This window comes from Pan paniscus, chromosome 17, assembly GCF_029289425.2.
Source record: "Pan paniscus chromosome 17, NHGRI_mPanPan1-v2.0_pri, whole genome shotgun sequence".
Classification (NCBI taxonomy): domain Eukaryota; kingdom Metazoa; phylum Chordata; class Mammalia; order Primates; family Hominidae; genus Pan; species Pan paniscus.
Window position 1 is genome coordinate 66,180,432 of NC_073266.2, and position 14,766 is coordinate 66,195,197.

Sequence of the window (14,766 nt, forward strand, 5' to 3'; positions counted from 1 at the left end):
ACACACACACACACACACACAAACACACACATGGTGTTGCCATGATAGGCCTGTTTCTCTTTGGGTTCTGCCCCCTGCCACCTCCCCCTGTGCTTTCCCCCTTAGTTGCTCTCTGAGAAGATCCAACCATTCTCAAAGTCTGCTTTAGTTTGGGCCTGAGAGGAGTTTCAGATCTGGCCCATAGGAAGCCTCTGTTTTGGCCCAGGAGATGAGTTTGGGGTCCTCTGGTCCAGAACATTTCATGTAATGTAAAAGCCCTCATGGTATCTCTCATATATTCCAATATAGAGTCACCAATGTAGTCCATGTAGTCGTGGGACCAGTGAGGAAACACAGGTCCAAAAAACCAGAGTGAGGCTGGGCGTGATGGCTCACGCCTGTGATCCCAGCACTTTGGGAGGCTGAGGCGGGTGGATCACCTGAGGTCAGGAGTTCAAGACCAGCCTGGCCAACATGGTGAAACCCTGTCTCTACTAAAAATACAAAAATTGCTCATGGACCCATTCCAAGATGGCCAAATAGGAACAGCTCTGGTCTGCAGCTCCCAGCATGATTGATGCAGAAGACAGGTGACTTCTGCATTTCCAACTGAGGTACCTGGTTCATCTCACTGGGACTGGTTGGACAGTGGATGCAGCCCACAGAAAGCAAGCTGAAGCTGGGCGGGGCATTGCGTCACCTGAGAAGCACAAGGGGTCAGGGGATTTCCCTTTCCTAGCCAAGGGAAGCCATGACAGATGGTACCTGGAAAAATGGGACACTCCCACCCAAATACTGCACTTTTCCAACAGTCTTAGCAAATGGCACACCAGATTATATCCTGCAGCTGGCTCAGCGGGTCCCATGCCCATAGAGCCTTACTCACCGCTAGCGCAGCAGTCTAACATTGACCTGTGAGGCAGCAGCCTGGAGAGGGAGGGGCGTCTGCCATTGCTGAGGCTTGAGTAGGTAAACAGAGCAGCTGGGGAAGCTCGAACTGGGCAGAGCCAACCATAGCTCAGCAAGGCCTGTTGCCTCTGTAGACTCCACCTCTGGGGGCAGGACATAGCTGAACAAAAGGCAGCAGAAACTTCTGCAGACTTAAACATCCCTGTCTGACAGCTCTGAAGAGAGCAGTGGTTCTCCCAGCATGGTGTTTGAGCTCGGAGAATGGACAGACTGCCTCCTCAAGTGGGTCCCTGACCCTTGTGTAGCCTAACTGGGAGACATCTCCCAGTAGGGGCCGACTGACACCTCATACAGGCAGGTACACCTCTGGGACGAAGCTTCCAGAGGAATGATCAGGCAGCAGTATTTGCTGTTCTGCAATATTTGCTGTTCTGCAGTGTCCACTAGTGATACCCAGGCAAACAGGGTCTGGAGTGGACGTCCAGCAAACTCCAACAGACCTGCACCTGAGGGACCTGACTGTTAGAAGGAAAACTAACACACAGAAAGGAATAGCATCAACATCAACAAAAAGGACATCCACACCAAAACCCCATCTGTAGGTCACCAACGTCAAAGACCAAAGTTAGATAAAACCACAAAGATAGGGAGAAACCAGAGCAGAAAAGCTGAAAATTCTAAAAACAAGAGCGCCTCTTCTCCTCCAAAGGATTGCAGCTCCTCGCCAGCAATGGAACGAAGCTGGATGGAGAATGACTTTGATGAGCTGACAGAAGTAGGCTTCAGAAGGTCGGTAATAACAAACTTCTCCTAGCTAAAGGAGGATGTTTGAACCCATCATAAGGAAGCTAAAACCCTTGAAAAAAGATTAGACAAATGGCTAACTAGAATAAAGAGTGTGGAGAAGACCTTAAATGACCTGATGGATCTGAAAACCATGGCATGAGAACTCGTGACGCATGCACAAGCTTTAATAGTCAATTTGATCAAGTGTAAGAAAGGATATCAGTGATTGAAGATCAAATCAATGAAATAAAGTGAGAAGAGAAGTTTAGAGAAAAAAGAATAAAAAGAAACAAACAAAGCCTCCAAGAAATATAGGACTATGTGAAAAGACCAAATCTACGTTTGATTGGTGTACCTGAAAGCAAAAGGGAGAACCAAGTTCGAAAACACTCTTCAGGATATTATCCAGGAGAACTTCCCCAACCTAGCAAGGCAGGCCAACATTCAAATTCAGGAAATACAGAGAACACCATAAAGATACTCCTTGAGAAGAGCAACCCTAAGACACAAAATTGTCAGATTCACCAAGGTTGAAACGAAGGAAAAAATGTTAAGGGCAGCCATGGAGAAAGGTCGGGTTACCCACAAAAGAAAGCCCATCAGACTAACAGCAGATCTCTTGGCAGAAACTCTACAAGCCAGAAGAGAGTGGAGGCCAATATTCAACATTCTTAAAGAAAAGAATTTTCAAAAAAAAAAAAAAGAATTTTCGACCAAGAATTTCATATCCAGCCAAACTAAGCTTCACAAGAGAAGGAGAAATAAAACCCTTTACAGACAAGCAAATGCTGAGAGATTTTGTCACCACCAGGCCTGCCTTACAGGAGGAGCTCCTGAAGGAAGCACTAAACATGGAAAGGAACACCCGGTACCAGCCACTGCAAAAACATGCCAAATTCTAAAGACCATCGAGGCTAGGAAGAAACTGCATCAATTAACGGGCAAAATAACCAGCTAACATCATAATGACAGGATCAAATTCACACATAACAATATTAACCTTGAATGTAAATGAGCTAAATGCCCCAATTAAAAGACACAGACTGGCAAATTGGATAAAGAGTCAAGACCCATCAGTGTGCTGTATTCAGGAGACCCATCTCACGTGCAGAGACACACATATGCTCAAAATAAAGGGATGGAGGAAGATCTATCAAGCAAATTGAAAACAAAAAAAAAGCAAGGGTTGCAATTCTAGTCTCTGAAAAAACAGACTTTAAACCAACAAAGATCAAAAGAGACAAAGAAGGCCATTACATAATGGTAAAGAGATCAATTCAAGAAGAGCTAACTATCCTAAATATGTATGGCCCTAATACAGGAGCACACAGTAGACTCCCACTTAGACTCCCACACAATAATAACGGGAGACTTTAACACCGCACTGTCAATATTAGACAGATCAATGAGACAGAAGGTTAACAAGGATATCCAGGACTTGAGCTTAGCTCTGCACCAAGCAGACCTAATAGACATCTACAGAACCCGCCACCCCAAATCAACAGAATATACATTCTTCTCAGCACCACATCACACTTATTCCAAAATTGACCACTTAGTTGGAAGTAAAGCACTCCTCAGCAAATGTAAAAGAACAGAAATCACAACAAACTGCCTCTCAGACCACAGTGCAATCAAATTAGCACTCAGGATTAAGAAACTCACTCAAAACCACACAACTACACGGAAACTGAACAACCTGCTCCTGAATGACTACTGGGTAAATAACAAAATGAAGGCAGAAATAAAGATGTTCTTTGAAACCAACGAGAACAAAGACACAACATACCAGAATCCCTCGGACACATTTAAAGCAGTGTGTAGAGGGAAATTTATAGCACTAAATGCCCACAAGAGAAAGCAGGAAAGATCTAAAATCGACACCCTAACATCACAATTCAAAGAACTAGAGAAGCAAGAGAAAACACATTCAAAAGCTAGCAGAAGGCAAGAAATAACTAAGATCAGAGCAGAACTGAAGGAAATAGAGACACAAAAAACCCTTCAAAAAATCAATGAATCCAGGAGCTGGTTTTTTGAAAAGATCAGCAAAATTGATAGACTGCTAGCAAGACTAACAAAGAAGAAAAGAGAGAAGAATCAAATAGACACAATAAAAAATGATAAAGGGGATATCACCACTGATCCCACAGAAATACAAACTACCATCAGAGAATACTATAAACACCTCTACACAAATAAACTAGAAAATCTAGAAGAAATGGATAAATTCCTGGACACATACACCCTCCCAAGACTAAACCAGGAAGAAGCTGAATCTCTGAATAGACCAATAACAGGCTCTCAAATTGAGGCAATAATTAATAGCCTACCAACCAAAAAAAGTCCAGGGCCAGACAGATTCACAGCTGAATTCTACCAGAGGTACAAAGAGGAGCTGGTACCATTCCTTCTGAAACTATTCCAATCAATTGAAAAACAGGGAATCCTCTCTAACTCATTTTATAAGGCCAGCATTATCCTGATACCAAAGCCTGGCAGAGACACAACAAAAAAGAATTTTAGACCAACATCCCTGATGAACATCGATGTGAAAATCCTCAATAAAATACTGGCAAACCGAATCCAGCAACATATCAAAAAGCTTATCCACCATGATCAAGTGGGCTTCATCCCTGGGATGCAAGGCTGGTTCAACATATGCAAATCAATAAATGTAATCCATCACATAAACAAAACCAATGACAAAAACCACATGATTATCTCAATAGATGCAGAAAAGGCCTTCGACAAAATTCAACAGCCCTTCATGCTAAAAATTCTCAATAAACTAGGTATTGATGGGACGTATCTCAAAATAATAAGAGCTATCTATGACAAACCCACAGCCAATATCATACTGAATGGGCAAAAACTGGAAGCATTCCCTTTGAAAACTGGCACAAGACAGGGATGCCCTCTCTCACCACTCCTATTCAACATAGTGTTGGAAGTTCTGGCCAGGGCAATCAGGCAAGAGAAAGAAATAAAGGGTATTCAATGAGGAAAAAAGGAAATCAAATTATCCCTGTTTGCAGATGACATGATTGTATATTTAGAAAACCCCATTGTCTCAGCCCAAAATCTCCTTAAGCTGATAAGGAACTTCAGCAAAGTCTCAGGATACAAAATCAATGTGCAAAAATCACAAGCATTCCTATACACCAATAACAAACAGAGAGCCAAATCGTGAGTGAACTCCCATTCACAATTGCTACAAAGAAAATAAAATACCTAGGAATCCAACTTATAAGGAATGTGAAGGACCTCTTCAAGGAGAACTACAAACCACTACTCAATGAAATAAAAGAGGACACAAACAAATGGAAGAACATTCCATGCTCATGGATAGGAAGAATCAATATCATGAAAATGACCATACTGCCCAAGGTAATTTATAGATTCAATGCCATCCCCATCAAGCTACGAATGACTTTCTTCACAGAATTGGAAAAAACTACTTTAAAGTTCATATGGAACCAAAAAAGAGCCCGCATTGCCAAGACAATCCTAAGCAAAAAGAACAAAGCTGGAGGCATCACACTACCTGATTTCAAACTATACCTCAAGGCTACAGTAACCAAAACAGCATGGTACTGGTACCAAAACAGAGAGCTAGACCAATGGAACATAACAGAGGCCTCAGAAATAACTCCACACATCCACAACCATCTGATCTTTCACAAACCTGACAAAAACAGGAAATGGGGAAAGGATTCCCTATTTAATAAATGGTGCTGGGAAAACTGGCTAGCCATATGGAGAAAGCTGAAACTGGATCCCTTCCTTACACCTTATACAAAAATTAATTCAAGATGGATTAAAGACTTAAATGTTAGACCTAAAACCATAAAAACCCTAGAAGAAAACCTAGGCAATACCATTCAGGACATAGGCATGGGCAAGGACTTCATGACTAAAACACAAAAAGTGATGGCAACAAAAGCCAAAATAGACAAATGGGATCTAACTAAACTAAAGAGCTGCTGCACAGCAAAAGAAACTACCATAAGAGTGAATAGGCAACCTACAGAATGGGAGAAAATTTTTACAATCTACCCATCTGACAAAGGGCTAATATTCAGAATCTACAAAGAACTTAAACAAATTTACAAGAAAAAAAACAACCCCATCAAAAAATGGGCAAAGGATATGAATAGACACGTCTCAAAAGAAGATACTTATGCAGCCAAAAGACACATGAAAAAATGCTCATCATCACTGGTCATCAGAGAAATGCAGATCAAAACCACAATGAGATACCATCTCATACCAGTTAGAATGACAATCATTAAAAAGTCAGGAAACAACAGATGCTGGAGAGGATGTGGAGAAATAGGAACGCTTTTACACTGTTGGTGGGAGCGTAAACTAGTTCAACCATTGTGGAAGACAGTGTGGTGATTCCTCAAGGATCTAGAACTAGAAATACCATTTGACCCAGCCATCCCATTACTGGGTATATACCCAGAGGATTATAAATCATGCTACTACAAAGACACATGCACACGTATGCTTATTGCGGCACTATTCACAATAGCAAAGACTTGGAACCAACCCAAATGTCCATCAGTGATAGACTGGATTAAGAAAATGTGGCACATATACACCATGGAATACTATGCAACCATAAAAAAGGAAGAGTTCATGTCCTTTGCAGGGACATGGATTCAGCTGGAAACCATCATTCTGAGCAAACTATCACAAGGACAGAAAACCAAACACCACATGTTCTCACTCATAGGTGGGAACTGAACAATGAGAACACTTGGACACAGGGCGGGGAACATCACACCCAGGGCCTGTTGTGGGGTGGGGGGCAGGAGGAGAGATAGCATTAGGATAAACACCTAACGTAAATGACGAGTTAATGGGTACAGCAAACCAACATGGCACATGTATACCTATATAACAAACCTGCGCATTGTGCACATGTACCCTAGAACTTAAAGTATAATATAAAAATAATAATAAAAATACAAAAATTTGCTGGGTATGGTGGCTTGCACCTGTAGTCCCAGCAACCCGGGAGGTTGAGGCAAGAGAATCGCTTGAACCTGGGAGGCCAAGGTTGCAGTAAGCTGAGATCACACCACTGCACTCCAACCTGGGCCATAGAGCAAGACTAAAAAAAAAAAAAAAAAAAGAAAAAAAAAAGCCAGAGTGAGTGAATGAGGCCGCAGGAACCAGAAAGCAGGTTGCAGGCCGAGAATCCTGTTTTCTCTACTCTCAGCTCAAACCAGACCCCCTGTCCCACAGCTAGCTCCCCGGGGAACCCCGTGTCCGTGAAGTGAGAGAACTGTATTAGGGTCTGGCTTGCCTCTTGCCCTCATGGAATCTGGAAGGACATCCTGCACTGAGAAGGGTGTGGACTGGGACTGGGAGTCCTTTGGGGAGCGGAGACTGCACCACCTTTATCTCTCTCATGCCCAGAGCTGGGTCCTGCACAGCCCAGCTACTCAGTGACTGAGGGTGCACTGTATCTGGGGGTTTCCATTCAGGAGGCCAGGGCTGAGGGCTGGCCACCTCTACCCCAGTGTCACCTGATGTAGCAGGCCTGCTAGGGAAATCCACACCAGCCTGCCCTAGAATTCTCTAGGGGAAACTTCCCCCATGACTGTCCCAACAATAGAGAGCATCCTCCCGCTGTCCTATCCCATTCAGCCTAGTTTCTAAACACTCACAGCCTGGAATTGTCATTACACACATGCCCCCACATATGCACTTGCACAGCAAAAATCACTGCACAGTTGTGTATTCATAAAGAAAAGCCAGCAGCTAGAAGATTTGTTGTTTTCACTGCATCTGACTTTGTATGTTTTTCTACCATACAGCAACTCACTCTCACCTTGTTGCATTCATGCATGCATGGAGACCGCAGCCTCATCGCATACCCACTCACATTCCACAATCTCTCTCTCTTCACTGCAGATGATGCACTTCCTCCACCAGCACTGCCTTCCCAATCATTAACAAAGATAGGTGTGGAGAATACAGATGCTTGCAGGGGAGGGATACGTTCCTGCTTTATGGAAATCTCTGCAGTGGGTTCAGTTTACCTGACTGAATAGAATAACTGCATGCATAGTGTACAGTGGTTAGAGCATGGCCTTTGGGCCACACTGTCTGTGCTCCCATCCTGGTAACTGGCTCCATGAACATGGGCAGGTGCTCTGTGCCTCAGTCTCCCCATCAGTAAAATGGGGATGGTGATCATACCATCTGCTTCTTAGGGTTGTAGTAACAGTGCCACGCTTGGGCAGTGCTGGCACATACTGCATGCTGGGTCAATATCTCCTATTGTCATCATCTTTATTCTTGGCCCTTTCAGGAGTCTGACCTCCCCTGAGCTGGGGATGTCTCTGAGGCCTTCCCAGAGACAACTTCAGTTTCCCTTCCCACAAGCAAGCTGTTTCCATTTTATTTTCCACATGGCTTAAAGTGCTCATTATCCCTCTGTGATCTGTTCTGCCAGCAGTATGGTGCACCCTGGTATGGGGCCCCCTAATTGCCAGTAAAAGGGGCTGTCGCGAAGGATTCAGCAGTGTTTAAGTGCTAAGAACAACCCACTGAAAAGGATGATTGTTTTTGATAAGGCTTCTGATGAACCTTGGCATTTCAGCAACCGGGGGGGCAGGGCCTGGCTGCTCTCAGGGCTGGAGAGGATGCTTTGCTCAGAGGGAAGCTGTGGTTACCAGGGCCAACCATGGAATTGCCAACTGGAGAATGTTCTTTAAGAGGCCACTGAGGTTTTGATGGATAGCTGACAGTGCCTGGCCACTGAGTCTGTGCGAAGAAATATTTGATGAATGACTCTGGGTCCCAAGGCTAGGACGAGGGGTGAATGGGCAGGAAGATACAACAAGGAAGTGGAGCCATGGTTCCCACCATCGAAAGGGGAGAGAGTTAACAAAAAGTGTGTTAGCTGAGTATTTCCCAAAGGGGGTTCCATGGAACCCTAGTCCTGCAAAATTCTCTGTGGAATGAAAAGGAAGAGTGAGGTAGATTTCTAGCCAAAAACCTTGGGAAAGAAATATTGCATACTCCACTTCCACATATGTGAAGAGTTAACATCCACTGAAGAAGTTCTGCAATAAAAATTTCAACATCGTAACAATTTTCTACATTTTAATAATGTATTAGCAGTCTTATCATTCAGTATATACCAAACATTTGACTATATAATCTTTTTGAATTTTTTCCCTGTTAAAACTTGAACATTTTGAGGAATGAGGACCATTTAGAGGAATGAGGCTTTCTGAAAGCATCGTCTGTGAACCATCCCAGCTACACTAAATTTAAACCACCAACCCTCCCTTCTCTCAGTGATTCTGATGCACACTGACATTTAGAGCCAGGGGATTGGTGCTTCCAGAGCACCCCGGGGAGCTCTGCAGTACAACAATGACGGGAGGAATCAGCTCTGCACGGGAGTGTGCAGGGTACGTGCTGTGAATGGCATGTGCTATGAGGTTCACAGGGTGTGGGCTGCTGAGGAGGCTGCAGAGCTGCAGAGAGGAAGAGTCCTCAACTAGATCCTAGCAGGAAGGAAGACTCATGGGAGTGGGAGGGTGTGGAGAGAACATTCTTTTGTTTTCACTGAGTCCAGGAAGAGTATAGTAGCCTAAAGTGAAATATAACTCCATACATGCTGCAGCTTCGTGTGCCCTTGAGAGGCAAGTCCAACGCTTGCCTGGGATGAGCCGAGCTTGGGTCCCCTTCCTCTCTGTCCTCAGCTTGACAGCCACCTCTCTGTATGGGTCCTCAGTGTGAGCCAGAGGTGAGGGTGGTGGGAGAGAGAGGTGGGTCTGTTTCCTGGTGAGAAGTTCCAGAACTCAGGTACAGTCTGCCTGTGAGGGGTCTGCCTGCAGGCACCTGCCTTCCTGCTTCTCTGACTTCTCTGGCTTCTTTGGTTGGACATTCGAGGGTTTGTAGAACAGGTGACACATGTATGTGTGTGTGGTACCTGTATGTTTGTGTGTGATGTGTGTGTATGTGTGAGGTGTATATGTGTGTGCATGTGTGCATGGTGTGTATGTGGGTGTGGATATGTGTGTGTGTGTGTATATGCCTGTGTGCATGGTGTGTATATGTGTCTTGTAGTATGTATATGTGTGTGGTCTACATGCATGTTGTGTGTGGCATGTGCCTGTATGTGTGGTGTATATAATATGCATGTAGGATGTGATGTGCACATATAGTTGTAGTATACATGTATACCACATGTATATATGTGGTGTGTGCACGTATGTGTGTTTGGTGTGTGGTGTGTATATGGGTGTGGTGTGGATGTGTGTGGATGGATGTGTATATTGTATAAGTGTGGTATATATATGCATGTATGCGTGTAGTATATACATGTATGTGTGTGGTGTGTACGTGTGTATATGTACGTGTGGCACACATTGTGTGGATGTGTGTATGCATACCATGCATGTGTGTGTATGTATGTGTGTCTGGTATGTATATGCATGTATGGTGTGTATTATGTGGATGTGTGTATGCATACCATGCATGTGTGTGTATGTATGTGTGTCTGGTATGTATATGCATGTATGGTGTGTATTATGTGGATGTGTGTGGATGTGTCTGTCTAGTATATGCATGTGTGTAGTATTGTGTATATATGTGTCTGTGGCATATGTACATGTATGCATATGCGGCCCTGTGGCATGTGTACATGTATGCATATGTGGCACTTGTATGGCTGTAAGCATTTGTCTGGCTCCGGAGCCACGTGGCAGGGCTGGGTGACAGAGTGGCCACTTGGGTGCTCAGCCCAGGGCAAGTGGGCCCTGGGGATGGACATGTGAAACCGTTGGGCTCCTGGTTGTCCAGTTTAGCTTGGCAGTTAATAACTCTGTTGCATGAGGCCTGGCCCCCTGGGCACTGCCTGGGCCACCACCTCAGCATCAAGGGACAGCAAAGGAAAGCTCTGCAGGTGAGACTCTTCCTGCTCTGGGCTAAGGCTGGAAGGAGATGGATGTCTTCTCCACGTGCTAGGCTATTTCTCCAGCCCCTGTTGATGAAAGTTTGCCTTTAGTGGTTATATGCCTGTCTTGTGCCATTGAAACAAACCCCAAGGAGGTGTCCAGATTCTTGATATGCACTGCAGTTCTTATATCAAGTAGAGTGGCAATAAGGAGTGCGGCCCCTGTGTCCAAGGTGTTAGTTACCCTATACCTACTTCTCCAGAGACTCAGCTTCTCGTCTGCCAGGCCCCAAGTCTTCATGGTGATCTCCTTCCTGATATTCAGACAGAGAGGCCCGATGCCTTGCCCACTGCTCTCCTCCATGTGTCCAGCTCAGCGGCTGGGGTCCTCATTCTTCTCAGTGCTGTCACCTCCACCTGCTGCCTCCTCCAGGGCTGCTGAGCTTCACAGCTCCGGGGGTGCTGTCCATATGATATTCGTTCCTGGAGCTGCACCCCCAGGACTCCCTGGAGCTGTGCAAAGATGGGGTCCGGCTCCTTGGTTTGTAAAGGGCTCACCTTGCTGGCACTTTTGTTCCTCAGCTCTGAGAATCAGAGTTGCAGTCATCACGGGGGAGGAGGCAGGAGGAGGCAGGAGGCCGGTCAGTGTGAGAGTTAACAAGACTCAAGCCTTGTGGCAAAGGAGAGGTGAGACCCGGCCCAAAGGCCCAAGGTGGGCTGTGGGGCAGAGACCTGTGGGGCAGAGCGAGAGAGGAAGGAGAAGCAGCCTGGTGCCGAGTTTTCCAGCCTGGGGAGGGAGACACAGGAGTCAGGAGGCTGAGCCACAGGGCGGGGGTGGCTCAAGAAATACGGTGTGTACTGGGAATGGCAGGGATATCGCTGGGTTTCTTGTCATTTAAATATGGATGTAGGCTCTTGATGTCGTTCAGGGATATGTTCCCTGAGTTGTTGTAAGGAGTTGTGGGGATTCAATGAGGAAAATGTGTGAGTCTGTCACCTGTGATGTGTGTTGGTTGCGTGACTGCCATGGCTCTTGGAGGAGCACTGGTTGCCACTGTGACTCCACCACCTGCTCCCCAGCTGGGCCATGGCCCCTCTCCCCAGGCTCCTGTTTTTCACCCCCAACATGGAGATGGCAGCAGCTGATCACAGGGCTGTTCTGCAGATGCACGGAAGGGTGGGCTTCCTCTGTAAAGAATAAACACACACATGCAGGCACAGCTTCTGCCCTGGCTCTTTCCCTCCCATCAGCTGGGAGCACATTTCCCTGACCCCAAGAATCTGGAAGTCCAGAGATTGGTGGGTCCCCCGCCAGGGATACTGCTTTGGAAATGCCCAAGTTTGCCCTGCCCAGTCACCTCCCTTAGCCCAAGGGTAGTGCCCCCTCCTCCAGGCAGAGAGGTTCCACCAGCTCTCTGCACAGGGGCACTGGCCCCCTCACAGCTGCTGCCAGTGACTGTTACTGTGACCTGTCCTCCCTCCCTGCCAGTTGAGGAGTAATAGCCAAGATGCCAACCTGCAGGCCAGGAGGGAGATTTACGTGCCCATCTGCACTGCCCTTCAACTGCCTTCAAGGTGAATCACCATTTTCCTGGAAGATGCTTTGCACTTCTAGGTTTGGCCATGACCTTCTCTACATAGTTGCTCTCTCTCTCTATCTCTCCATCCATGTTTCTTACTCTCTAAGGGCCTTATGGGCCTCGGATCCTAGGACGGTAAATCATTCTTGACATCCTAATCTCGATTCAGTCTTTCAGCCACAGAGGCAGTAGGGTCGTGCTTCCTCCTGTTACAAAGTGGCATCTCCTCAATCAGTTGGCAGGAATCCAAGCTGGCCCTCCTGTGTGCCTGGCTTGGCCACTGTGGGGGCACAAAGAGAAAGAGGCAGTCCAGTGGAGAAGATTACAGTCTACTTGGGGAAGGTCTAACATTCATGTAAAAGAGCACTGACCAAGAGGTGATCCACTGAAGCTGAATTTATAGGCGCCAGAGAACATTGGGTATTTAACAGATCAGGGATTAGGGAAGACACGTGTGGAGAAGGAGAGGCTTCAGGTCACTGGGCTGAAGGAGGAAAATGAACTGCATGCTGAGTGAGGTCTGCAATAGGTGCTTTGGAAGCAAGAGTTTTGTTTGCATGTATGATTTTTTTTTATCTTTGCTTTCGATATTATTTTTGGCTGCTATCCCCAATGATAATTACATTCGAGGCCCAGGAGTGGGTGGTGAACAAGCCGGTCAACATCTCGGGAGGCAGAGGCTGTCCCCTTGGGGGTTGTATGATAGAAGGTGAGTCTCTCTAGCTGACCTGGAGTTTCAGAGTTGCACTTGGAGCAAGCAGGGCCCCAGGAGTTGGAATGGGGAGGATGTGAGGCAACTCGAAGAAAAGGGAGAGAGGATGATCCTAGAACATTAGGGGCCACCTGCTTGGAGGACTGGCAACCATGCTGTAATTGATTAGTGATATCTACCACTGGCAGGAGAGGGGATGGTAGCAGCACGCATGACAGTCAGAAGGAGCCCATCTACAGGGCATGGTATTTCATTCTGGGATCTCTTTATTTAAATATGAAGAATCTGAAGTCCAGACTGGTGAAGTGACTTTGCCGAGGTCACACAGTTTATTGAGGCAAAAAGAAAACGCATGTTTAAAGAAGATGGTGAAAATCTCTTGCAGTATGTGTCAGGAGCACTGAGCTTCCAGCTCTGGGGGACCCAGGGGGTCCCTGCCATCAAGGGCCCGCTATCTTCTGTGGGAGAGAGGTCACTACAGGAAATAGAAGTGAGAACTGCAAGAGGCCGGCTCTGCTACTGTAAGTCACCCACACAGATAGCAAGTTCAGGGCAGAGCGAGGTGACTGCAGTTTGGGAGGCCAGAGGTGCTTCCTGGCTGAGCCAATCTTTGACAGATGGGGCACATTTGGAGAGGGCAAGAGGGGAGCAAGGTCCAGTTGACAGGCCATGGTCAGGAGCAAAGGGGATTACGGGGATGGGACAGGAAAGGCATGGGGAGAAGCACCCAGGGCCATGACGGCCCTGAATAAATGTGGCTGATCTGCTAGGAAGGATTGTGCAAGCTCTCAGGGCATCCTGGAATGAGGAAGTTTCAAGTTACTTAGACCTGCAGGCTGCAGGCTGTTGGTGCCCAGAGAGAGGGACCAGTCTTCATGTTATCAATGAGACCCAGGAAGGCTGAGGGACTTGCCCAGAGTCAGACAGCCCAGGTGGTTCTCCCCAGACAGTCCTCTTGTCCCTTCGACTCCATAAGCCCTCCACCTGTCCTCCAGGCTCTCATTACCTCCTGCCTCCTGTCTGTGGTGGCTGGAGTGCCTGGCCCCTTCTGCTTGGAGGCTGGACTGTCCAGCCTTTCCGGTTTTTGTGCCCTCTCCTTCTAGTTAATCAAAGCTGCTCGGTCTCTGTCTGTCTCTCTCTGGAAAGTAGATTGGTTTCCTCTTTCAGTTACTATCTGAGTTCTTTCACTATACATTCGTTAGTTTGCCTGTTCCTGAACATAATTGGTTCTCTTTTGCATCTGGGTTCTTTTGTTCCCTGTATGCTTGTGATATTTATTCATATTGTTGCATGTTATTTTACTTTGTGCTCACTGCGGTGTGATACTCCAATATGTGAACATACCACGGTTTATTTATCGAATCAGCTGATGACAGGCATGTGGGTGGTCTCCAGTTTGGAGCTGTAATGGCGGATGCTGCTGTATACGCTTTCTGTACATGTCTTTTGGTGAGCATCGGGCACAGTTCTGTGTGTTTATACCCGGGAGTGAATTTCTGGGTCATACGGCGTGCACACGTTCAGCTCAGGTGGATGTGGAAGTATTGTTTTAAAGAGTGTGACGATGGAAACCAGATTGCAGGGGTAAGAAGGGCTGGAGGGCATCAGGTGCGGTCAGGGGTTGGAGAATTTGCCAGGGAGCTCACCGGCCAGAGAGCAGAGAAACCAAATCATAGAAGCTGCATTGAGTAAAGAGGTTTCTGTCTCTGGGGTGGGTCACATAGGGAACACTGGAGGATCGGCTCGACTCAGAGAAATCCAGTCGCTGGTGTAGCCTTGGTTGGTGGGGGCTTCTGGGGAGTACGACTGAACTGTGAAGGAAGGCAGCCTCCATGGGCTCCCCAGTGGGCCTGGCTCTGCAGAGCCCC

At 46.6% G+C, this 14,766-nt stretch overlaps 1 protein-coding gene across 9 annotated transcripts in view; it reads left to right on the forward strand.

Annotated features, from left to right (window-relative positions):
* The window catches only part of CTIF (cap binding complex dependent translation initiation factor), a 328,591-nt gene that overhangs the window by 109,304 nt on the left and 204,521 nt on the right, over positions 1 to 14,766 (forward strand). For 2 of the 9 annotated variants that reach the window (XM_008952549.5, XM_055102587.2), the window contains exon 1: positions 14,291 to 14,482. The exons of the other annotated variants lie outside the window; for them this stretch is intronic. In XM_008952549.5, the coding sequence (XP_008950797.4) occupies positions 14,306 to 14,482 (177 nt within the window). In that variant the 5' untranslated portion in view covers positions 14,291 to 14,305. Of the gene's footprint in view, positions 1 to 14,290; positions 14,483 to 14,766 lie in introns of those variants that run through there. 9 annotated transcript variants of the gene reach the window in all.